We start from the raw sequence: 27,207 nt of genomic DNA, 5'->3' as shown, positions 1-27,207 counted from the left end.
TCCTTGGAACCATCATCTCCAGGGACCTTAAATGGGGGGCCACCATCGACTCCACAGTCAAAAAGGCCCAACAGAGGATGTACTTCCTGCGGCAACTGAGGAAACACAATCTGCCACAGGCAATGATGGTCCAATTCTATACTGCTACCATTGAGTCCGTCCTCACCTTCTCCATCATGGTCTGGATTGGCTCAGCCACCAAGCACGACATCCAGAGGCTGCAACGGATCGTTCAATCAGCTGAGACAGTTGTTGGTTGCAACCTTCCCCCCATTGACGAACTGTACACTGCAAGGGCCAGGAAGCGAGCGGGCAAGATCATCTCTGACCCCTCTCAACCTGGCCACAAAATCTTTGAAGCACTTCCCTCTGGAAGGCAACTCCGGACTGTCAAAGCAGCCACAGCCAGACATAAAAACAGCTTTTTTCCACGAGTAGTAGTTCTACTCAATAATCAAAGTCTGTATCTCTTTTTTGCTCTGGTTCATTTTCACCCACATGTTTAGACCATAATGTTGTATCCTTATTGTTTTGATGTGGTTATGCTTTATTCTTAATTGTTAACTGCATGTTTGTGTTGTCATTTGTGAGCATTGCACCAAGGCACAATCCTTGTATATGCACATACTTGGCCATTAAACTTATTCATTCATTGATTCATTCATCAACCCTGCATCGCTAGCACAATCCTTAAGCTGAATCAGGTCAGAAACGACCAGATCATCTTGTGTAACTTTGAACTTCAAACATTACATAAATAACATCTTGATCCAGAATACTATCCAGAGAGCTACACTCACATTGTAATTACAATCCGCAAAACCTTGCAACATTGATGCACAAGTTCATTGATGCACGTTCATGGTACATTTCTTTGTAATATCTATTTCCCCCCCTATATTCCTCACTCCTATAATATTCACACCGACTTGTGATTCACACTGCATTTTTCTAGGTTAAAATGTGTATAAAATGTCTCTTGATGACACAGTGTCATCCGTTTATAGGAATAATGCCCAGGGCTACAAAAGTATTCTTCTTGCTTACTGACGCAAGAATGTTGTGCATCAACCACTGCTCAAACTATATTCTAAAATCAATGAGGCAGGAAATTGAAAAGTGTAGGAAAATAACTGCAGATGCTAGTACAAATCGAAGGTATTTATTCACAGAATGCTGGAGTAACTCGGGTCAGGCAGCATCTCAGGAGAGAAGGAATTTGAAATTGAAATTGGAAATTGAAAATACTTATTTTCTTGTAACTGACCAAATGCCATTCAACTCTCCACTTTTTTTTAAATTAACTTTTATTTTTCTCAACGTATTCAATATTTGTAACTTTCAATTCATTGGACTTGTTTTCCCACCTCTTCACACATAATGTAAAGTACATTTTAAAACTCAAATTTTAACTTCTTACAATTTTTGCAACTGTCATAGAAAACTGCAATGCAGAAGTACATATGTAGCTCCACCCAGCCACAGGATTATGTACTGCAGCTTCATATTAGATACCAAAGCATCAAAATAATGGTGCACTGTTTTGGCGATGGTGAGGGTGGTGGCAAAGATCAGATTGACCTTGTAAACTATTCAGAGTGCTACTCACACAAATTATTTTACTTTAACCATATATAACCAGGCCTTCATATTTTGGCACGTAAATAAAAATATTAATAACAACCTAACTTACATTCAAATTGCTGCAAAAAATTCTAAAAATTTACATATTTAAAATGCTGGGAATTCCGACTTGTAGTTTGGTGTTTTGCTATCATTTTACTCTTTTTAGATTCTAAAAATCAAGACAAGTCTGGGTTTTTAATCAAAATAGCATACCATCACCGCATTAAAACTATTCATTACTTTACAATCATAGTTAATGCCTAGTAATTAAAACAAATTCACCACCTTCACAGCAATCACCAATCTTGCACAACATTAATTGGCCATTCAACTCTTTGGACACAAAATAACCATCACCTTTGGAACGATCTACCTCACTGTAGACCCTTGATCTTTAACCGGACTTTACTGGCTTTATCTTGAACTAAATTTTATTCACGTTATTCCCTTTATCATGTATCTGTACACTGCGAACGGCTCGATTGTAATTATGTATTGACTTTCCGCTGACTGGTTAGCACGCAACAAAAGCTTTTCACTGTACACGAGACAATAAACTCAACTAAACTTTGAGAATTTCCAAATCAAACCTTCGAAGTCTGATATTATAGAAATGTTGTTTGCCTGATAAGCACTACACTTTAACTCACCACTGCCACCTCAAGTCTGATTCCTGTCAGGACTAAATTCTCCAAATATTGTTTGGTTTGACAAGAGTTAGGGACACTGGCAACCTTGCAGATTTAAAAAGGCAATCTAAAACATTTTTCTACTGAAGGAGTTCCTTTTCAAAGAAACAGGACTGGGAATTCCCCATCTTCTTCTCCCCAGATGCACAGCGGTTCAACAGATACTGCAGCAATCAAAATAGAGGAACCCTTGAGTCCATGGTAGATGCCATTTCCCTTGCCCTAAACTGATGCCTGGAACATCTAGATAATCAGATATTTCAGACTACTAATCCTAACCAAACTCATCTCCTACTCATAATTCTAGAGATGGGCATCCAGCTCTGCATCTGGATCCTTAACTTCCTGACCCTTAGACCACAATCAGCGAGGATAGGCAACCAAACATCCTTCACACTAATTTTCAATTGCAGCGCTTCACAAAGATACATTCTAAATCACTTATGATACTCCCTATACATTTACTACCGAGCGACAAAATTCTGCTCTAACTCCATTTACAAGTTTGCAGATGAAACTGCCATAACAGACTAGATCTCAAACAATGACATGAATATAGGAAGGAGAGAGAGAGCTTAAGGGCCTCTACTCGCTGCAGTTTAGAAGGATGAGGGGGGACCTCATTGACACTTACCAAGGCCTGGATACAGTGGATGGCAAGAGGATGTTTCCACTAATGGGAGAGTCCAGGACTAGAGGTCAGAGCCTCAGAATTAAAGGGCGTATGTAACTTTAAGAAGATGAAGAGGAATTTCTTTAGTCAGAGGATGGTGAATCTACAGAATTCTTTGCCACAGAGGCTGTGGAGGCCATCAATGGATATTTTTAAGGCAGAGATAGATAGATTCTTGATTAGAACAGGTGTCTGGGGTTATAGAAACATAGAAAATAGGTGCAGGAGGCCATTTGGCCCTTAGAGCCAGCAACGCCATTCATTGTGATCATGGCTGATCGTCCACAATCAATAACCCGTGCCTGCCTTCCCTTGATTCCATTAGCCCCTAGAGCTCTATCTAACTCTCTCTTAAATTCATCCAGTGATTTGGCCTCCACTGCCATCTGTGGCACAGAATTCCACAAATTCACAACTCTCTGGGTGAAAAAGTTTCTTCTCACCTCCGTTTTAAATGGCCTCCCCTTTATTCTAAGACTGTGGCCCCTGGTTCTGGACCCCAACATTCGGAAAACTTTTCCTGCATCTAGCTTGTCCAGTCCTTTTATAATTTTATATGTCTCTATAAGATCCCCTCTCATCCTCCTAAACTCCAGTGAATACAAGCCTAGTCTTTTCAATCTTTCCTCATATGACAGTCCCGCCATCCCAGAGATCAATCTCATGACCCTACGCCTCACTGCCTCAATTACAAGGATGTCCTTCCTCAAATTAGGAGACCACAATTGTACACAATAGTCCAGATGTGGTCTTACCCGGGCCCTATACAACTGCAGAAGAACCTCTTTACTCCTATACTGAAATCCTCTCGTTATGAAGGCCAACATGCCATTAGCTTTCTTCACTGCCTGCTGTACCTGCACACCAACTTTCAGTGACTGGTGTATAAGGACACCCAGGTCTCACTGCACTTCCCCCATACCTAACCCGACACCATTGAGATAATAATCTGCCTCCTTGTTTTTGCCGCCAAAGTGGATAACCTCACATTTATCTACATTATACTGCATCTGCCACGCACCTGCCCACTCACTCATCCTGTCCAGGTCACCCTGCAACCTCCTAGCATCCTCTTTGCAGTTCACACTGCCACCCAGCTTTGTGTCATCTGCAAACTTGCTAGTGTTACTTCTAATTCCTTCATCCAAATCATTAATATATATTGTAAATAGTTGCGGCCCCAACACAGAGCCTTGCGGTACTCCACTCGCCACTGCCTGCCATTCTGAAAAGGACCCGATTACTCCTACTCTTTGGTTCCTGTCTGCCAACCAATTCTCTATCCATGTCAATACCCTACCCCCAATACCATGTGCTCACCAATCTCCCGTTTGGGACCTTATCAAAGGCTTTCTGAAAGTCTAGATACACTCCATCCACTGGTTCCCCTTCATCCATTTTACTTGTCACAAACTCAAAAAATTCCAGAAGATTAGTCAAGCATGATTTCCCCTTCCTAAATCCATGCTGACTTGGACTTATCCTTTTACTGTTATCCAAATGCACCGTTATTACCTCTTTAATAATTGACTCCAGCATCTTCCCCACCACCGATGTCAGGCTAACTGGTCTGTAATTCCCCGTTTTCTCTCTCGCTCCTTTCTTGAAAAGTGGGATAACATTAGCTATCCTCCAATCCACAGGAACTGATCCCGAATCTACTGAACATTGGAAAATGATCACCAATGCGTCCACTATTTCTAGAGCCAATTCCTTTAGTACCCTGGGATGCAGACCATCAGGCCCTGGGGATTTATCAACCTTCAGTCCCATCAGTCTACCCAATACAATTTCTCACCTAATGCAAATTTCTTTCAGTTCCTCTATCCCCCTAGATCCTCTAGTACATCTGGGAGATTGTTTGTGTCTTCCTTAGTGAAGACAGATCCAACGTACCTGTTCAACTCTTCTGCCATTTCCTTGTTACCTATAATAATTTCACCCGTGTCTGCCTTCAAGGGACCCACATTTGTCTTTGCTAATCTTTTTCTCTTAGCATATCTAAAGAAGCTTTTACTGTCCTTCTTTATATTCTTGGCTGGCTTCCCCTCGTACTTCATCTTTTCAACCCGTATTGCCCGTTTTGTTACCTTCTGTTGTCCTTTGAAAATTTCCCAATCCTCTGGCTTCCTGCTACTCTTTGCTGTGTTATACATCTTTTCTTTTAGTTTTATTCCATCCCTAACTTCCCTTGTCAGCCTACTCCCCTTAGAATCTTTCTTCAGGTTGATGGCCGAATGAAATGATCCTGCATCTTCCGGATTATGCCCAGAAATTCCTGTCATTGCTGTTCCACCGTCATTCCTGCTAGGATCCCTTTCCAGTCAACCTTGGCCAGCTCCTCTCTCATGCCTTCATAGTCCCCTTTGTTCAACTGCAACACTGACACTTCTGATTTAACCTTCTCCCTCTCAAATTGCAGATTAAAACTAATCATATTATGATCACTACCTCCAAGTGGCTCCTTTACCTCGAGTTCTCTTATTAAATCTGGTTCATTGGATAACACTAAATCCATAATTGACCTTTATCTGGTAGGCTCCAGCACAAGCTGCTCTAAGAATCCATCTCGGAGGCACTACAAACTCTCTTTCTTGGGGCCCAGAACCAACATGATTTTCCCAGTCTACCTGCATATTGAAATCCCCATCACCACAGCGGCATTGCCTTTGTTACATGCCAGCTTTAACTCCTGCTGCAACATACACCCTACATCCAGGCTACTATTTGGAGCTCTGTAGACAACTCCAATTAGTGTCTTTTTACCTTTACAATTCCTCAAATCTATCCACAGTGACTCTACCTCATCAGTCCCTATGTCACCCCTCGCAAGGGACTGAATTTCGTCCCTCACCAACAGAGCTACCCCACCTCCTCTGCCCACCTGCCTGTCCTTTCTATAGGATGTATAACCCTGAATATTAAGTTCCCAGGCCCGATCCTGCTGCAGCAACGTCTCTGTAATCCCCACAATGTCATATTTACCAATCTCTAACTGAGCCTCAAGCTCATCTATTTTACTTCTTATACTTTGCATATTCATATACAATACTTTTAATTCCTTACGCATCTCACCTTTCGCATCGATTCTTATTACACGGCCATACTCTCCTATCCCTTTGTGAGCTTTCTTTCCCATTTATTCTGGGGTCATTAACTATCCCTTTACTCTCTTTTCCTTTAACGCAATGACTGTCCCATCTGACCCCCCCCCCCCCCCCCTATTTAGTTTAGGGGGGAAGGCAGGAGAATAGGGTTAGGAGGGAGAGATAGATCAATCATAATTGAATGACAGAGTAGGCTTGATGGGCTGAATGACCCAATTCTGCTCCTATCACTTATGACCTCAGAATTAAAGGAGGTTCCTTTAGGAAGGAGATGAGGAGGAATATCTTTAGTTAAAGGATGGTGAATTTGTGGAATTCATTGCCACAGAAGACGATGGAGGCCAAGTCAATGGATATTGTTGAGGCAGAGATAGATAGATTCTTGATTAGTACAGGTATCTGGGTTTATGGGGAGAAGGCAGGAAAATGAGGTGAGGAGAGATAGATCAGCCCTGATTGAATGCTGGAGTAGGCTTGATGGGCCAAATGGCCTAATTCTGCTCCTTTCACCTATGAACATGATGTCAAGCAAACAACCTCTCCCTCAATGTCAGCAAGACAAAGGAGCTAGTTATTGACTTAGGGAGCAAGGTGCTGCACACACTCCAGTCAGCATCAATCCAGGAAATCACACCATTAAAGCTACAGTCAAGAAAGAAGACCAACGCTTGCTTCCTCAGAAGGAAATTCGACATGTCTCCAACAACTCTTACCAATTTCTGCAGATGCGCGATAGAGAGCATACTATTAGGATGGACCACTGTATGGTTTGACACTAGTTCTGCCTAAAACCACAAGAAATTGCAGAGATTTGTAGATGCAGCCCAGTTCATCACACAATGAGCAAAGCTTAGAAGGATGTGGAATTAATGCAGTCAAGTGAGATTAATAGAGATGGGCATGATAGTCAATATTGTTACAGTGAACGAAATGGGCCCTTTTCTATACTGTACAAAAGTATAGAAAAGTATAGCTTAGAAACTCTCAGTAGCTATTTATACATTTCTGGATATCTTTATCTCATACTCTATTTTTCCTTCCTTGTTCAAATCTAAGTCAATTGTTGCCGTTTGATATATTCTGTCCAATCATCTGATCTGCTGTCTATAGTTGCACAATTTTATTGTGTTTTCTTCACATTGGATACAATCTTGTACATTGCTGATTAAGTACAAATGGTCTGTCCATTTCTTGGAATATTCTATCATTGGAAAGTATCTCTTCTGTGTATTTTAAAAGGTCCTGACCATCTATTAAACCATGAACCAGTCAAAGTCCAAAGACAAAGTAACTTTTCCAACACAAAAATAAATACCTTCTTACTTACCCTTTGCACTGTAGTTTAACATATTTAATTCCTTCTTTCTCTATTTCAGCTCTTTCATAAAATCTGCTTGTGTTCGTTAAATCAACCAAGAGTCCCATGTTCACCTAAAAGAAACACACAGAAAATGTTGAATACTCAAATTATTTTGGCATTCCACAACTAAGTCATACAAAGAAAAACGGAGTTTATACCCAATGACATTTTCCAATTTTAGCTGATTCCTGTAATATTTCTGAAGAATGATCTGGCTTACATCACTTTATTTAAACATCTTCAATGATAGAAGATCATAGAACAGTACACCACAGGAACGGGCCCTTCAACCCACCATGTTTGTGTGGAACATGATGCAGCTGAACTGATCTCATCTGCCTGCACATGATCCATATCCTTCCATTCCCTGGACTTCCATGTGCCTATCCAAAAGCTTCTTAAAAACTACCATCATAACTGACTTCACCACCACCCCTGGCAACGTGTTCCAAGCCTCCACCAACCTCTGTAAAAAAACTTGCCACACATTTCTCCATTAACCTTTCCCCCTCTCACCTTACAGCCATGCCCTCTAGTGTGGGACAATTCCACATTGGGTAAAAAGGTTCTACCCTATCTGTGCCTCTCAGAACTTTATATACTTCTATCAAAACTCCCCTCAACTTCCGATCCTCCAGAGAAAACAATACAAGTTTATCCAACCTCTCCCTGCAGTTGAAACCCTCTAATCCAGGCAGTATTCTGGTAAACCTCATCTGCACCCCCTCCAAAGCTCCCACATCTTTACTGTAATGGGGCAATCAGAACTCCACACAATACTCCAAATGCAGCCTAACCACCTTTTCGAGTTACATCATGACTTCCTGGCCTTTATATTCAATGCCCCTGGCAGTGAAGGCAAGCATACCATATGCCTTTGTTACCATCTATCTACTTGTGCTGCCACCTTTAGTGAGCATGAAACATGGAAACATAGAAAATAGGTGCGGGAGTAGGCCATTCGGCCCTTCAAGCCAGCACCACCATTCAACGTGATCATGGCTGATCATCCAGAATCAGTACCCTGCTTTCTCCCCATATCCCTTGTTAACCCTAAGAGCTATATCCGACTCTCTCTTGAATACATCCAATGAATTGGCCTCCACTGGCTTCTGTGGCAAAGAATTCCACAGATCCACAACTTTCTGGGTGAAAACGTTTTTCCTTATCTCAGAGGGCATGAACTTGGACTCCAAGATCCCTCTGCACATGATTGCTGTTGTGGGTCGTGCCATTAACTGTATACAGTCTCCTTACATTCAACCTCACAAAATGCAGTACCTCGCACATGCTCGGGTCAACTCCATCTGCCATTTCTCCACCCATTTCTGCAGCTGATCTATATCCCACTATATCCTCCGACACACTTCCTCACTGTCTGCAACTCCTCCAATTTTGGTGTCGTCAGCAAACTTACTCACTAACCCATCCACATTAATGTCTATATCCAAAGGCACAACGTATGAACAGGCTTTGGACAAACAAACAGATCCTCCCACAAAACCCTCCAGTCATCACTTACACATCCCACCTTTCCTGTCATTTGGTCCCCAACTTCCAGTCGAACATCTTGCCACATTCCCAGATAATTTCCAGCCTGAACCACACTTCAATCCATTTTCTCAAAGCCCTCGGTCCACTCATCTGGCCCTGCTCTCCATCAATCTGCTCCCACACACCTTGTTCACAGCCCATGCAATAAAGAGCCCTGCTATTAAGGGTAAACATTTTATTTGTTTAGAAGGAATGGATTATGTTTCTGGTCGAACGTCACCCATTCATTCTCTCCAGAGATGCTGCCTGTCCCACTAAGTTACACCAGCATTTTGTGACTCTCTTCGGTGTAAACCAGTATCTGCAGTTCCTTCCGACACATTTTATTTGTTTAGTTATTATTCATCATTGATGTCAGTTTTTCAATGCTGCCTTGTCAAAGTCGCCATCTTGAAAATGAGACATTACTTTTAAGACATATTCAGGTGGGTATAGGATAACTTAAATAGCAAGTTATCCCATGCTACAAAATACCTATCCCATGGTATAGGATCCTATCAAAGAGCAACACTTATCCCTCAACCAATGCATCTAAATCTAATCTTGTACACGATTGAGTTCTATGGGTTACACAAACATAGAAACATAGAAAATAGGTGCAGGAGGAGGCCATTTCGCCCTTCGAGCCAGCACCGCCATTCATTGTTATCATGGCTGATCATCCACAATCACTAATCTGTGCCTGCCTTCTCCCCATATCCTTTGATTCCGCTAGCCCCGAGAGCTCTATCTAGCTCTCTTTTAAATTCATCCAGTGAATTGGCCTCCACTGCCTTCCGTGGCAGAGAATTCACAACTCTGAGTGAAAAAGTTTTTTCTCGCCTCAGTTTTAAATGGCCTCCCCTTTATTCTTAGACTGTGGCCCCTGGCTCTGTACATCCCCAACTTATAATTTTATACGTTTCTATAAGATCCCCTCTCATCCTTCTAGGAAACAGGATGACATATCAAAACACTGATAAATACATTTAAAATACAGTTGCTCGAGGTCCTCGAGGAGAAAAGCGTGATTTTTTTCCACTTTTTGTTTCCTGTAAACAAAAGTTAAGTTTAAATGACAAAAATCTATTATTTTGTTGTGAATCTTTCAAAAATTGATTCATTAGATTATTCCTGCTGCAGGATCTGCCAAATTTCAATTACCCCAGATTTTTGGCATCTTCATAAATGTCCTTCCTTAGCTGGTTGGCATTGGAACTCTAGTGTTCCTACTTTATTTATGTGTTTCCAATTAAAAATAAAATTTCCTATCATCAATTTAATCTGCGCCATGAAAGAGCAACACGGTTAAGATTCATGTTTAGTTCCTTACCTTTAAACTCTTTAGATAGTTTGAAAGCATACTAGGATGAAATCGATTCTCTTCAGGAACGTGAGCATCATATCTTAATCCCAACATAGTTTTCAAAGGCAAAAACTTTCCTGCAAAGTAATTAGAGAAAACCAAACTAAGTTGTTAAAGCTCACAAGTGGAGGTTATGAAGTTCACACTAATTGCATCTCTGATCTGAACAGAATAGAGGACAAGAGACTCGGAACTGTCGATGGAAGAGAACCAGCCAGTCTTTGCTGTGATTGTGAACTTCATTTAGCTGAAATTGGTTCTCTCTGTATCTAACCTGAAACTCTATCCTTTCATCCATCATCAATGATCTTCACTGGTCTCCGATCACATAGCCTCCAACAACTAAATTATTAATCCAACAAAATACACACTGCTTTCCCTTTGACAAATATTCTGTTCATGTGGATGAATCCTTCAGTATTCGATTCCCATCTTCATCCCACGTAATCTCTTACTCTTGGTTTGCAAACAATCCCTTACTGTGCAGGAGTTCTCAAAAGTTGTCTGCCCCTCATTCCCTTAAGAATCAACTCAGACAGAAATTGAGTGAAATGGAATGGCCGACTTGTACATTGTCGAGAAATGTCTTTGTATTGATTGCTCTGCTCCTCAGCGACCTCATGTTATAGAAAAATCACATTCTAAAGAATTGTGTCAATATAGGAAATGGTATTAAGGACTAGAGTGTTTCAGACACATGATAACTAAATAACATTTCCTGCAGGACTTTAGAAAAAAAATCAAAGCAATAAGTTTACTTTTGTCACCGCAAGCTAAAAATGTTGTAGACACTATGTTACATTGTTTAATAGAACATGGATGCACAAATGTCAATAGAGAAAATAGAAAAATAGAACATAGAAAAATTGGTGCAGGAGTAGGCCAATCGGCCCTTCGAGCCAGCACCACCATTCAATATGATCATGGCTGATCATCAAAAATTAGTACCCTGTTCCTGCTTTTACCCCATATCTGATGATTCCTTTGGCCCTCAGAGCTAAACCTAACTCTCTCTTGAAAAACATCCAGTGAATTGGCCTCCACGGCCTTCTATGGCAGAGAATTCCACAGATTCACAACTCTCTGGGGGAAGAAGTTTTTCCTCATCTCAGTCCTAAATGGCCTACCCTTATTCTTAAACTGTGACACCTGGTTCTGGAGTCCCCCAACATCAGGAACATTTTTCTTACATCTAGCCTGTCCAATCCTTTAAGAATTTTATGTTTCTATAAGATCCCCTCATCCTTGTAAATTCCAGTGAATCCAAGCCCAGTCGACCCATTCTTTCATCATGTCAGTCCCGCCATCCCAGGAATTAACCTGGTGAACGTACGCTGCACTACCTCAATAGCAATAAATGTCCTTCCTCCAATTAGGAGACCAAAATTGCACACAATACTCCAGGTGCGGTCTCACCAGGGCCCTGTACAACTGCAGTAGGACCTCCTTGCTCCTAAACTCAAATCCTCTCGCAAAGAAGGCCAACATGCCATTAGCTTTCTTCACTGCCTGCTGTACCTGCATGCAGGAAAGAACTACAGATGTTGGTTTAAATCAAAGGTAAACACAAAATGCTGGAGTAAAGGGCCTATCCCACTTAGGCGATCTTTTTGGCGACTGCCGGCGACTGTCAAAGTCGTAGCAGATTGCCAAACTTTTCTTTTACCCGACGACAATGCCGAGTCAGGTCGAGATTACAGCGTCTTCTGAAACATCGCGAAAATTCCCACGCTGTCAATGCTTCTCCGGCATCTTGGTTTTCGCTGAAATCACTGACAAGTCGGTAAGTACTTGAGAGTTTTGAACCATAACATCTTGTATGGGTTACTTAAAAACCAAGCTTCACTGTAACAAGGCATAAACTGGATTTACTTCCAGTTTACTAATAGCTGTATTAAAAAAATAATTTTAAAAGTGGTTCACTGGAGCTTTGTGAAAAGTGTGTGGGCATTCTTTGAAAATGTAAGGGAGATGCATATCTCGTTTCTGGGTTGAATATCAGGGTTTGGGGCCCGCTTTAAATGTGATGGCTGAGGCCAAAAACATCGCAAAAATTCCCACGCTTACCTGACCGTCAAACTGTCACCTCCAATCTACCTGTCAAATGTCCTGACGGTAAATAAATTGGTTAAACACAAGCATTTTATGGTATTTTGAAATGACTTTACGTATTTTAATATTATGTGCTTCTAAATGTATCTTAAGAGAACCTATCAAACCTGGGGACAGCGACTGCAATAAACTACGATGCCTAGCGACAAGCCAGCTGTCGCCGAGAGATTTAAAACCGTTTGATTTCTCGGCGACGTGCCGAGATCCACTACGATCTTTGGAAGACTCCTCACGATCATGCCTGCGACACCCCGGCGAACGTTCGGCGATAGCCTAGTCGTCTTAAAATCGCCTAAGTGGGACAGGCCCTTAACTCAGCGGGACAGGCAGGATCTCTGGAGAGAAGGAATGGGTGATGTTTCGGGTCAAGACCCTTCTTCAGACTGATGTATGTCAGGGGAGTGAGCGGGGCAAAGATAGAACGTAGTCGGAGACAGTAAGACTGGTGAAAGAACTGGGACTCTTCAGGAAAAACTACCCTCTACTATAACCTTTTGACTCTTCTACCAGGCCAATTTTGAAACCAGTTGGCTAGCTCATCCTGGATCCCATGTGATCTAACCATCTGGACTAGCCCCAAACAACTCAATCAAGTTTTGTGAGGCACAATTTACTATGCACAAAGCTATCCCCAATCGGTCCTTGCTTATTTAAATATTGGGAGATCCTGTTCTTCAGAAATCCCTCTATTACCTTCCCCACCACTGATGAAAGGCTCACAGGCCAGTAGTTCCTTGAATTATCCTTGCAACCCTTCTTAAATGTACAGCATTAGCCATCTTTCAGTCTTCCCATATTTCCCAAGTGACTAAAGACGATGCAAATATATTTCTGCATGGACCCTGCAATTTCTTCCCTAGCTTCACACAATGTCCAAGAGTACAATTGGTCAGGCTCTGCAGATTTACCCAATTCCATATTCTTTTTGTATTAGAATGTAGGTAAACACACTGCTCATTTCCCTCAGTTCCTTTCCTTCCTTGACCGCCTCAGTAAATACATATGAAAACTCTTCATTTAAAAGCTGGCCCATTTGTGATTTGACACTGGGAAGGGGATCGTGTCACTGCTTTCCAAGTTGCTGGGTCCGCTATGGTTTGCCATCCATAGTATTAACATGGATGACAATGTGGTTAATAAACTTGCAATCCACACCAATAATGGAGGTCTTCTGAACAGGAAGGCTATCAAAGTTCTGGGGATCTGGATTAACTTGGCATGTGGGCTGATAATCGGCAGAAGGAGTTAATTCAGATAAATGAGAGGCATTGCATTTTCTTAAGTCAAACCAGGTCAGAACAAATCTGGCAAAAGATACAGCCAGCGCCAGTGCCGAAGAGCCATTCTTGGTGATGAGAATTGAAGTGCCCATCAAATACATTCTTTGCCTTTGCTGCTCTCAGCGCTTCTTCCAAATGTTGTTCAACAGGTTCACCACCCAAGGAAGGACATTAGGTGGTGATTAAATTTTCTTGTTTGTGTTTTACCTGATGCCAGAAGCCTTCGAGTCAATGTAGCAGACTAAAGGCCGCAGGTGTGCCAGTACATGAGTAATTTCAGTGTCGCTAATGTACTTGCAAAATGGCAAGAATAAATAAAGCAAAAATGTTTCAATGCATATATTAACTGCTGCCGAGTAAATGACCTACTTATGATAATAATCTAAGTTACTGTATTTAGACTATTACAGAGATTTATGCAAGGATAGCTATTTTCTAATGAGCACATTATTATGACAAATTAAACCACAAAAAGGATTATCTGGGAAAATACAATAATGTCACCAGTTACATTTGAGATCCACTCCCGATAATACATATACATGAAAGAATACATTCAAATAATTCAACCCCGCTTTCAGATACTAGCACCATTGCACTGATTCACTAGAGATCCTTCAATCGCAGTTATAAAACACCTTTAAAAAAGAAATGTGGTTTTGGGCAGTTCAGATGGCAGCACAGTGACGCAGCGGTAGAGTTGCTGCTTTACTACGGGTGCTATCTGTACAAAGTTTATACATTCTCCATGACCACATGGGTTTTCAGATTTCCTCCCGCACTCCAAAGACGTGCATGATTCGCAGTTAATTGACCTGTAAATTGTCCCTAGTGTGTAGGATAGAATTAGAATATGCGTGATCGCAGGTCGACGTGAACTCGGTGAGTTGAAAAGCCTGTTTCCACACTAACTCTTAACTAAACTAGATATGTTAACAAATTAACTAAGATCAAAAGTAATGATGATTGCATCTCACTGTTCATTAACTTATCAAAGCACAAATATGGCCAATAACAGACAACACATGGCATAAAATCCTGTTCATCTCTTCCAAGTGAAGAGACAAAGTGCTGAAGTAGCTCAACAGGTCAGTCAGCATCTCTGGCAAGTCAAGTTTATTTGTCACAAGATGTGCAGTGAAATGAAAGTGGCAACGCCTGCAGATTGTGCTAAACTACAAAACAGAATAGAAAAAAAAATTGTAACACAAAAAATAAATTAATACAGTAAATTAAATTAGTCCAGTCCTGATGGCCTGTGGGAAGAAACTCCATCTCATCCTCTGTTCTCACAGCGTGACAGCGGAGGCGTTTGCCTGACCGTAGCAGCTGGAACAGTCCATTGCTGGGGTGGTAGGGGTCCCCCATAATATTGCTGGCTCTGGATCTGCACCTCCTGATGTATAGGTCCTGCAGGGGGGAGAGTGTAGTTCCCATAGTGCGTTCAGCCGAACGCACTACACTCCGCAGAGCCTTCCTCTTCTGGGCAGAGCTGTTCCCAAACCAGATTGTGATGTTCCCGGACAAGATGCTTTCTAAAGCCCAAGAGTAGAAGCACTGAAGGATCCACAGAGACACTAAATTTCAACTGTCTGAGGTGGTATAGGTGCTGCCTTGCCTTACTCACCAGTACGACAATGTGTGTTGTCCATGTCAGATCCTCTGTGATGTGGACTCCCAGGTATTTAAAGCTGCTCACCCTATTCACAGTAATCCCATTTAACTCCAGTGGCGTGTATGTCCTCGGATGTTGAGCCCATCTAAAGTCTACAATCAGCTCCTTAGTTTTTGTGACATTCAAGAGGAGGCTGCTGTCCTGACACCAGAGTGCCAGATCAGCCACCTCCTCCCAGTAGGTCTTCTCATCGTTATCGGAGATCAGGCCCACCACCAGTGTCATCAGCAAACTTGATGGAGTTGGAGCTGAACCTGGCCACACAGTCATGTGTGTACAGGGAGTATAGTAGGGGGCTAAGGACACAACCTTGGGGGGATCCTGTGTTCAGGATGAGGGGGTTAGAAGTATGTCTCCCCATCTTGACCACTTGGGGCCTGGTGGTGAGAAAGTCCAGGACCCAGGCACACAGGTGAGTGTTAAGCCCCAGTTCCAGCAGCTTCTCAGCCAGTCTGGTGGGGACTATTGTGTTGAAAGTTGAACTAAAATCAATGAACAGCATCCTCACATAGCCGCCCTTCTGGCTGTCCAGATGCGAGAGAGTGGTGTGCAGAACCTGGGAGACCGCATCATCCGTGGATCTGTTCGGACAGTATGCGAACTGCAGCGGGTCCATATTGCGAGGGAGGAAGGCACAGATGTGGTTCTTGATCAGCCTCTCGAAGCATTTCATGACTACCAAGGTGAGGGCCACCGGTCGATAGTCATGCAAACAAGCTGGAGAGGCATTCTTTGGCACTGGTATGATGATGGATCTTTTGAAGCATGCAGGGACCACGGACTTGGCCAAGTGAAGCATTAGTAGTGATTGTGAAATACTATTTTATTTCATATCTCTTTTGTGTCCAAATCACCAAAGGTATCAAATTAATCTGTCATTTATACATAGGGCCATGGATAGGGTAGACATTCAAAACTTTTATCTTCCAGAGTGGAAATGTCAGAGACTAGGGGGCATAGCTTTCAGACACGAGTCCAATTCTAACTGCACAGTTGTACAGGGCCTTGGTGAGACCGCACCTGGAGTATTGTGTGCAGTTTTGGTCTCCTAACCTGAGGAAAGACGTTCTTGCCTTAGAGGGAGTACAGAGAAGGTTCACCAGATTGATCCCTGGGATGGAGGGACTTACATATGAGGAAAGACTGGATAGACTGGGCTTGTACTCGCTGGAATTTAGAAGACTGAGGGGGGATCTTATAGAAACATATAAAATTCTTAAGGGGTTGGAGAGGCTAGATGCGGGAAGATTGTTCCCGATGTTGGAGGAGTCCAGAACCAGGGGTCACAGCTTAAGGATAAGGGGGAAGTCTTTTAGGACCGAGATGAGAAAACATTTCTTCACACAGAGAGTGGTGAGTCTGTGGAATTCTCTGCCACAGAAAGTAGTTGAGGCCAGTTCCTTTGGCTATATTTAAGAGGGAGTTAGATGTGGCCCTTTTTGCTAAAGGGATCAGGGGGTATGGAGAGAAGGCAGGTACAGGCTACTGAGCTGGATGATCAGCCATGATCATATTGAATGACGGTGCAGGCTCGAAGAGCCAAATGGCCTACTCCTGCACCTATTTTCTATGTTTCTATGTTTCTAACAGCAACAATTTTCATATGGCAGCATCTCACAAGTATTTCTTACCATCTCATTTGTGGGTCTGTTTTAGCATTATACCTACAATTGAACAAAAATCCCTTCTCTTGCCATGATAAACATGAAAACAAATGTTTAAGTAGATAACTTCATGCTCATCAAATATTGACTCCAGGTATATAGGAGTTTGACTTTTCATTATTCAGATGTGTGAATTTTTCAGAGTTCTCCCAGAGATAAATGAAGTTCAAATTTCCTTTTCTCCATTTAAACAGTCTAGATTTTTTAATACACTGATTTTCACAAGTTTGAAGCAGCAGCAAATCTCCCCATTTCCTAACAGTTAGGACCGTAAATTACGTTAAGCGGTTTTTAAAGTTTAGAACCGCCTCATAATACAGATATCCCAACTTCCTCATTCTTGAGTTCAATGTCCAAAAATGAATTGCATTCTTGCTTACAGCACTATAAATATAAAACCTAGCAATGACATCAAGCATTGCAATATTGGTCAGCCTGGACAAGTTGGGCCAAAGAGCCTGTTTCTGTACTGTATGACACTGATATTAACCAATTATATACCAAACTTATAAATGTGGTTACAGACCAGTTTCATCAATGTAAGACTTTTTAACTTACAAGATTTCAGGTAAATGGACAAAGTATAATTGGAAATAAATTGCTTAACTCATTCAGTATAGGAAAGAACTGCAGATGCTAGTTTAAAATCGAAGGTAGACACAAAATGCTGGAGTAACTAGCAGGACAGGCAGCATCTCTGGAGAGAAGGAATGGGTGCCGTTTCGGGTCAAGACCATTCTTTAGACTTATTCTTAATGCTTAACTCATTCGGTTTGCCATAAGGATCAGGAGATATGCCCACCTTTGTTGCAAAGGTTATCCTGGGTTATTTTATCTTCAACCAAATATTGAGAAGATAAGGTTGTGAAACTTTAGAATTCTCCACCAATGGTTATGGACACACCAAAATATCATAAATAAGGAGCAAGAATAGGTCCCATGGTCTCTTAAACCTGCTCTGACTTTCAACAATCCGACCTCAATCCACTTTCTGCCGCTACATTACTCACAGTCTACAGTCCAAACTCTCTTGTAAAATCCAACAACCCTTGGGATACAGAACTTCAAAATCTGACAACTATCAAAAGAAATTCCCCTCACCACAGTCAGTAGCCAACCCCTTATTGTGACAAATCTCCTAGTTCAGAACTTCTTCATTATGCTCATTCTCCTCAGACTTTCTAACCTAGTAAACACCTTTGGAATCTTCAAAAGTTCAGTGAAGTCATGTCTTATTTTTCTTAAACTACAGAATTCACATATACATTTTTCCTTACAGATCAATCTCTTTATGCTAGAAATCAATATAGTGAACTTCCACTTTCATTATCAAAACAAGTATGCGTAATAAGGAACTGCAGATGCTGGTTTAAACCGAAGATGGACACAAAAAGCTGGAGTACCTCAGCGGGACAGGCAGCATCTCTGGAGAGAAGGAATGGGTGATGTTTCAGGTCAAGACGGGTCTGAAGAAGGGTCTCGACCCAAAACATCACCCATTCCTCCTCTCCAGAGATGCTGCCTCTGCCACTGAGGTACTCCAGCTTTTTGTGTCTATCTTCGACCAAAACAATTATGTTCTTCATTAAGAAAGGAAACTAAAACCGTGTGAAGTACTTCCTTATCTTTCGATTCCATTCCCCTGGCAACCAAAAAGGAGAAGTCTCAGAAGTAAGGAATACAATAATTTTTGCATTCAACAGATTACCACTGCTCAAATAGTTGAGTTTAGTTTGTTTATTGTCATGTCTAGTCTGATCAAAGATAGTCCAAAGGTCTCCAATGAGGTAGATAGTATGCGATGCAATGAGGGAGAAGGGAGAAGAGGGAGTGGCCAGTGTGCGACTCGTCCTTGATTATGTTGGTAACCTTGCCGAGGCAGAGTGAGTTATAAATGGAGTCAATAGAAGGGAGGTTGGTTTGTGTGATGGTCTGGGCTGCGTCCACAATTCTCTGCAATTTCTTCGGTCTTGGATGGAGCTGTTCCCAAAAATGCTTTCCACGGCGCATCTGTAGAATTTGGTGAAAGTTGTTGGTGTCATGCCGAACTTCCTAAGCCTTCTAAGGAAGTAGAGGCGTTGGTATGGTTTGTTTGCCATTGCTTCAATATGTGTGGTCCAGGAGAAGTTGTTGGTGATATTTACTCCTAGGAATTTGAGGTTTTCTGCCATCTCTACTTCGTCGCCATCAAGACAAACTGGGGTATGTGCCCAGGGTCGCCTCGCTATCTCTTTTGGCTTGCTGACATTGAGAGAAAGCTTGTTTTTCTACAAGAGGTCACGAGGTTCTCAATCTCCTTCCTGTACTTCGCCTCATCATTATTTGATATCCAGCCCACAACGGTGGTGTCGTCTGCAAATTTATAAATTGAATTAGATTTGTACATGGCTGCAGTCATGGGTGCACAAGCAGTAAAGAAGGGGGCAGGGAAAACATCCTTGCCCGGAGTCTGTTGGGATTATTCATTATGATCAGGGATAAATCATGTTTGATCTTTTATATCAATACTATCTTCCTACATTTATCCCAAATCACTTGATTCACTTAATATCCAAATAGAGTAAAACACCAATCATCCAGCATTCGATTGCTTGAAAATCCAGATAGTTTGCTTCTAGCTCATTCTAGGCTGGAACAGCTTAGTTGTCCTGCTTGTTACTCCTCATAGAATTCCAACAGATTTGTCAGGCAAGATCCCCCCATGCTGACTTTGGCCTTGTGCTTCCAAGTAGCCCGAAACCCCATCCTTAATAATGATTCTAACATCTTACCAACCACAGAAGTCAGGCGAAACAGCCTATAATTCCCTTTCTGTTGCCTCACTCCCTTCTTGAACAGTGGAATTGTTTTCCAGTCCTCTGGAACCATTGCTGACTCCAGTGATTCTTGAAACATCATTACTAATGTCTCCAGTCTTTTTCTAGCGCTCAACATCTAAAAAAAAACATATACGCCACTTCTCTATTTTTAATCAATTTATCAAACCCAAATTTCACATTAGATTCCACCTGCCATGATCTCACCCATTCACTTACCACTCGAGACTGTTATTTGACCTACATACCTGCCCCGAGAAGAACAATCCAAGTAACAATCTTTTGCAGAAATCCATGCAATCACAAGACGAATCCACGCATTCACAATCACTCCAACAAAACACCCAAGGTCAGGATCAAACTTGGACCCCTGGATCTGTGAGGTGGCAGCATTATGCCACTCTTAAAATGCCTGTGCCATTGGAAGCCTCTCTGCATTGTTTCTGCAGTTTATCATTATGAAAAATAAAATGCAAGATTATCAACAACTTTTTCATTGCACAATTCCACAGTGGCATAGCCGGTAGAGCTGCTGCCTCACAGCGCCAGAGACCCAAGCTCGATCCTCACCTCTGCTGCTCTCTGTGAAGTTTGCGTGTTCTCCCTGTGACCGTATGGGTTTCTTCCAGGTGCTCCAGTTTCTTCCCACACCCCAAAAACGTGAAGGTTTGTAGGGTGATGGCCTCTGTAAAATTGCCCCTACTGTGTAGGGAGAGTGAACTAGTGTGAATGGATGATCGATGATCAGTGTGGACTTGGTGGGCCGAAGGGCCTGCTTCCATGCTGTCATGCAGAACTAAAGACTAGGTGCTGAGAGTTCTCTAAAACCTGCATTAAAGAGGCAATTAAACACACCTGAGCAATTACAAACGCCTGTGAAGCCATGTGTCCCAAACATTATGGTGTCTTGAAATGGGGGGGACTATGCATAAACAGTGCTGTAATTTCAACAGGGTGAAACCAAAATGTATAAAAATGGCCTTTACTAAAATCTGACAATGTGCACTTTAACCACATGTGATTTTTTCTATTACAAATCTCAAATTGTGGAGTACAGAGTTGTGGACACTTCTTGTGCCTCCATAGCCCCTGATGGTATTGCAATCTCAGTCAGAAGATCCTACACGAGGGCAAACTCTCAGAATGCTTCTGGACCTGACTTCTCAAAACCTACATGGATGAACAGGCTGGACTTTTGCAGACATGTTCCACCTCTCATTACTGAGGTCAGTTGTTCCGCCCACCTGCTTTACATTCATAGAGTGATAGTGTGGAAACAGGCCCTTCGGCCCAACTTGCCCACACCAGTCCCACCTGCCCGCATTACGTCCATATCCCTCCAAACCTGTTCTATCCATGTGTAAGAAGGCACTGCAGATGCTGGTTTAAATCGAAGATAGCCACAAAAAGCATGAGTAACTCAGCGGACAGGCAACATCTCTGGAAAGAAGGAATGGGTGATGTTTCGGGTCGAGACCCTTCTTCAGACTGGAGAACGGTCTCGACCCGAAACGTCACCCATTCATTCTCTCCAGAGATGCTACCTGTCCTGCTGAGTTACTCCAGCTTTTTGTATCTATCTGTCCTATCCATGTGCCTGTCTTATTGTTTCTTAAATGTTGGGATAGTCCCTGCCTCAACTACCTCCTCTGGCAGTTTTCACCATCATTTGTGTGAAAAAGTTACCGCTCAGATTCCTATTCAATCTTTTTCCCTTCATCTTAAACCTATGTCCTCTGGTCCTTGATTCACCCACTCTGGGCAAGAGACTCTGCGCATCTACCCGATCTATTCCTTTCATGATTTTATACACCTCAATAAGATCACCCCTTATCCTCCTGCGCTCCCAGGAATAGAGTCCCAGCCTACTCAACCTCTCCCTATAGCTCAGACCCTCTAGCCTGGTAAATCTTCTCAGTACCCTTCCCAGCTAGAAAGGGTTTAAAAGGGCACCAATAATACCTGGGGCCCAAGAAGAGTAAAGTGACATGCCTCAATGACTTAAGAAGTTGGTTGTGGCACATATCAACTCCTACCTTAGCAAGAACCTAGATCCATTAATATTTGCCCACCACCACTCCTCAGGGGTCTGAAGAAGGGTCTCGACCCGAAACGTCACCCATTCCTTCCCTCCCGAGATGCTGCCCGACCTGCTGAGTTAATCCAGCACTTTGTGAATAAATACCTTTGATTTGTACCAGTATCTGCAGTTATTTTCTTATACCACTCCTCACGGGACCACTTGGATAATAAAAGCACAGACGTCAGGCAGTTCATTGACTACAGCTCAGCATTCAACACCATCATCCCCTCCAAACACTTTACCAAGCTCAAGGAACTAATACATTCCCACCCAAACCACCCCCTCGCAAGGTACTTTCCCCTGCAACTGGAGATGTAATTCCTGTCTCTGCACCTCTTCCTTCACATCCATCCATGGACCTCAGTCCTTCCAGATGATACAGAGCTTCGATATACAGAGCCGAAACAAGCCATTCGGCCCACTGAGTCAGCGCCGACCAGCGATCACTATGAACACTAGCACTATCCTACACACTAGGAACAATATACAATTTACAGAAGCTAATTAAGCTACAAACCTGTGCGTCTTTGGAGTGTGGGAGGAAACCGGAGCATCCAGAGAAAACCCATAGAGAGAACGTACAAAATCCATACGGACAGCACGCAGTCAGGATTGAACCCGGGTCTCTGGCGCTGTGAGACAGCAACTCTAACACTATGCTAGCTTGCCAGAGGAATACATGCACCTTCTCTGCTGCATCCAGTGCTCTGATTGTGGCCTCCAGCACGTCGGCGAACCAAGCGTCGGCTCAGCACCGTTTCGCCGAACATTTGTGCTTGGGTCCACCTGGGCCGACTGGATCTCCTGATTGAAAACCATATTAACTACTTTTCCTGTTCCCATACTGACCTCTCTGTGCTGGGGCCTCCTCCATTGCCAGAGTGAGGCTACTGGAGGAACAGCTCCTTGTCTTAACTTGGTAAGTTTCCTAATTTCCTTGTGGATCACACATGTAGTCAAGAAGTACACATTATAATCAAGAATAATGTTCAGATTATCTTTATATCCATTCGTGTTTGTAAACCTCGACCCAGCAAAGGTCGAGGATTATTACAAAAAATCCTCCTTGTAATAAAACCATCCCCTCAGGTTTACAAATGAACCCACCACTTTCTAGCACTAGAAGGCGTCACAGATTGCTTGATACTCAAAAGTTTTGATAACGTTGAACACACAAATATTACACTACTGTCAGATCTTCTTGAAAATAAATCGATTTACTACAACCTTTACGGCAGTAAGTGTTCATAAATACAAACACGGCGTGCGATTTAACTTGATTAAAGCAAACATGAGCGTGGTGACTCACCAGTCAGCGGTCGTGAATTAATGTACAACCAACGAATGTTGTGATGAGCACATTATTTTAATAAACTTTCTCCCTCCAATAACTTTATGTAAAGCTTCCTATTGGTGCTAAAACAGTACGGGAGTAAATTTCAATTGGGTTTGTCCCAGCCAGGAATTGAGCAGAAATCTACAAGTGTGTGTGTGTCTGGAATTTGTGCATCGCCACACTTGTAAAGTTAGCTGATGAAAGGGCAAGCAAAGTGGCAGCAACTCACCTGCCACGGGTTGCCCTCTCCTCGGGCAGTGCAGCCACCGAGGTGGCACCGCGCTGTTCGACATGTTGCTAGTGTACACCTGCACCAAGAGTGCACGCACTCCACAAGATGTTCAGTCTTCCGCGCTGGCCAGCAATTTTTTTACAAAATGAATGTTCGCCCGTGAGCGGCAGCTCCCGCCGGGTCTGCTTTCTCGGCTCACATTACACCCGAGGCCCAGGCTTTGAGGCCTCCAGCCAGCCGGCCGCTTCCCGCCTCTCGGTTGCAGCGGCCCTCTTGTTTGGGTTTTCGTTTTGTTAATGGGTTCTTTTTACAAACAGTCGACCAGCTGAGGGAAGGGGAGGGGGGGGGGATGTGAAGCCCCCGGGGGAGGGAAGGTTAGGGTGGGAGGGCGGATGAGGTACTTCTTCACCTGAACGCGGTCGCCCCCGAGGTGTACGCGGCCTCTCCGGGGGCTTGGAGCCAGGGAGTGCGCGCTCCCAAGTCCCGACATAGCGCGGCCACCGCGTGCTCGCTCCCTGTGCGCGCCCCCGCCGCGCCGAGCAACACTGCACTGGCTGCTGCACTTCAAGATCCCTCTTACAATACAATTTATCGACACTGGAATTTAGAAGGATGAGAGGAGATCTTACCGAAACATAAGATTATTATGGGGTTGGACACGTTTGAGGCAGGAAACATGTTCCCAATGTTGGGGGAGTCCAGAACAAGGGGCCACAGTTTAAGAATAAGGGGGTAGGCTATTTAGAACTGAGATGAGGAAAAACTTTTTCAGTCAGAGAGTTGTGAATCTGTGGAATTCTCTGCCTCAGAAGGCAGTGGAGGCCAATTCTCTGAATGCATTCAAGAGAGAGCTGGATAGAGCTCTTAAGGATAGCGGAGTCAGGGGGTATGGGGAGAAGGCAGGAACGGGGTACTGATTGAGAATGATCAGCCATGATCACATTGAATGGCGGTGCTGGCTCGAAGGGCCAAATGGCCTCCTCCTGCATCTATTGTCTATCTTTATTGTCATTGTATAGGGGTACAACGAGATTGGGAATGCGCCTCCCATACGATGCAATAAATTAATTAGCTAGTTGTTAATTAAATTATTAATTAACATAGAAAATAGGCGCCAGCACCGTCATTCAATATGATCATGGCTGATCATCCAAAATCTGTACCCCCTGCCTGCTTTCTCCCCATTCCGTTAGCCCTAAGAGCTATATCCAACTCTGTCTCTTGAAAAACATCCAGTGAATTGGCCTCCACTGCTTTCTTTGGAGGCAGGGCTCTTAGAAAAGAAAACCTTACCGAATAGTGATAGACCTGGATAGAGTGGATGTGGAGAGGATGTTTCCACTCGTGGGAAGAGTCTAGGACTTGAGGTCATGGACTCAGAATTAGAGGACATTCCTTTAGGAAGCAGATAAGGAGGAATTTCTTTCGTCAGAGGGTGGTGAATCTGTGGAATTCATTGCCACAGAAGGCTGTGGAGGCTGAGTCAATGGATTATTTTTGAGGCAGAGATAGATTCTTGAGTAGTACAGCTGTTAGGGTTTATGGGGTTAAGAGGGAAAGCAGGATAATGGAGTTAAGAGGGAAAGATAGATAGATCAGCCATGATTGAATGGCGGAGTAGACTTGATGGGCCGAATGGCCTCATTCTGGTCTTATCACTTATCAACTTATGAAAACTTGCTAGTGTGATCTCAACAATATAAGATAAACTTTTTTTAAAAAAAATAAATGCACAAAACGACTCTACTTCAAAAAAGGAACTGGTGAGTTTGGCCAAATAATTGTTAGTTACACTTCCCCTTTTAACATCAATGATATATCTGTCTTTGCATAATATTTGTTTTTATACTTTGTGTTGTTTATTATGGTATGTACTGCATACTATCATTACATGTCTGTTGTGCTTCTGCAAGTAAAATTTTCATTGTTCCGTTTCAGTATATATATGCCATTAATTCCCGGAATGGCGGGACTATCATATGTTGATAGACTGGAGCGACTAGGCTTGTATACACTGGAATTTAGAAGGATGAGAGGAGATCTTATCAAAACATATAAGATTATTAAGGGGTTAGACACGTTAGAGGCAGGAAACATGTTCCCAATGTTGGGGGAGTCCAGAACAAGGGGCCACAGTTTAAGAATAAGGGGTAGGCCATTTAGAACTGAGATAAGGAAAAACTTTTTCAGTCAGAGAGTTGTGAATCTGTGGAATTCTCTGCCTCAGAAGGCAGTGGAGGCCAATTCTCTGAATGCATTCAAGAGAGAGCTGGATAGAGCTCTTAAGTATAGCGGAGTCAGGGGGTATGGGGAGAAGGCAGGAACGGGGTACTGATTGAGAATGATCAGCCATGATCACATTGAATGGCGGTGCTGGCTCGAAGGGCCGAATGGCCTCCTCCTGCACCTATTGTCTATTGTCTATAAAACACCCTTGATATTCCTCTGCGAATTGCTGGATATAAAAGGTATCTCCAGAGATGCTGCCTGTCCTGCTGAGTTAATCTAGCTTTTTGTGTCTATCTTTGGTTTAAACCAGTATTGGCAGTTCCTCCCTACATATATTTTATTCAAAAGTATTGGCACTTCCCACCAAAATTCCTTTACACATAATGTATGCCGGTGATAATACGTCTACCCAGTTTAAAACCCGATTTAAACACGATCCCAAATGTGAATAATTATATTTTTCCGTAGTTACTGAATGACAACTGTAAATTCAGTCTTCAACAATATAAATTATTCCAGTGTCATTTTGTTCACATGTCAGCAATATTAAATAAAACATTAAATTCATGTCTAAGGAGCAGAATTAGGCTGTTCGACCCATCGTGTCTTCTCCGCCATTCAATCATGGCCGATCTATCCCTCTCAACCCCATTCTCCTGCTTTCTTCCCATAACCTTTAAATCATAGACACAAAATGCTCAAGTAACTCAACAGGGCAGGTAGCGTCTCTGGATAGATGGAATAGGTGACGTTTTGGATCAACCCTTCTTCAGAGTCTATCTCTGCCTTAAAAATATCCAAAAATGTCCTAGACTCTCCCACTAATCGATACATCCTCTCCACATCCACTCTATCGAAGTCTTTCACTATTCGGTACGTTTCAATGAGGTTCCCCCTCATTCTTCTAAACTACAACGACTACAGACCCAGTGCCGTCAAACACTCATCATATGTTACCCTACTAATTTACTAGCTTTTGGTTCAATTGCCATGGAAATTTGAGTGCTTATATAAAGGCTGGAACTCTTCTCCAAACTTTCACCACTCTTTCCCACATTGTTGGGCTCAGGCCAGGCTCAGTGAATAAGGGCAAAAAACAACTATACAGATGATAAAGTGAATATTGGGCTGGTGAGAAAATAAAATGTGGGAAAGAGATGGATTGTGGTAATGGTAAACAGACATAAATCAAGAAAGTTAGATTTATGCTCTTAACTGTGATTTTTATGTCATTCTCTCTCCTGGCCAGATAACACACACAAAATATAAACCAAAAACCTAATGAAACATTAATTTAGAGGAATGGGATTCAAAAATGATATTACATGTGCAGACAGAAGAACAGTATTGATTTAAATGGAATCAGGATTCTGCTGCTGGTCACTGTTTGGCTATTTAAGAGTAACCCAGTGGGTCAGGCAGCATA

At 42.6% G+C, this 27,207-nt stretch overlaps 1 protein-coding gene across 2 annotated transcripts in view; it reads right to left on the bottom strand.

The window, feature by feature from the left end:
* rngtt (RNA guanylyltransferase and 5'-phosphatase) overlaps positions 1 to 24,029 on the bottom strand; it is a 268,716-nt gene extending 244,687 nt beyond the window's left edge. The window contains exons 1-3 of one of the 2 annotated variants that reach the window (XM_078400229.1): positions 23,550 to 24,029; positions 10,322 to 10,431; positions 7,423 to 7,526 (exon numbers count right to left, since the gene is read on the bottom strand). In XM_078400229.1, coding sequence (XP_078256355.1) covers positions 7,423 to 7,526; positions 10,322 to 10,431; positions 23,550 to 23,613 — 278 coding nt within the window. In that variant the 5' untranslated portion in view covers positions 23,614 to 24,029. The remainder of the gene's footprint in view (positions 1 to 7,422; positions 7,527 to 10,321; positions 10,432 to 23,549) is intronic. The other variant, XM_078400230.1, reaches the window with a different exon arrangement.
* Positions 24,030 to 27,207: the final 3,178 nt, after the last annotated feature.

Source organism: Rhinoraja longicauda, chromosome 5 (assembly GCF_053455715.1).
Source record: "Rhinoraja longicauda isolate Sanriku21f chromosome 5, sRhiLon1.1, whole genome shotgun sequence".
NCBI lineage: Eukaryota > Metazoa > Chordata > Chondrichthyes > Rajiformes > Arhynchobatidae > Rhinoraja > Rhinoraja longicauda.
The sequence above is the reverse complement of the archived record's forward strand: the minus strand, read 5'-3'. Positions and strand labels throughout refer to the sequence as shown.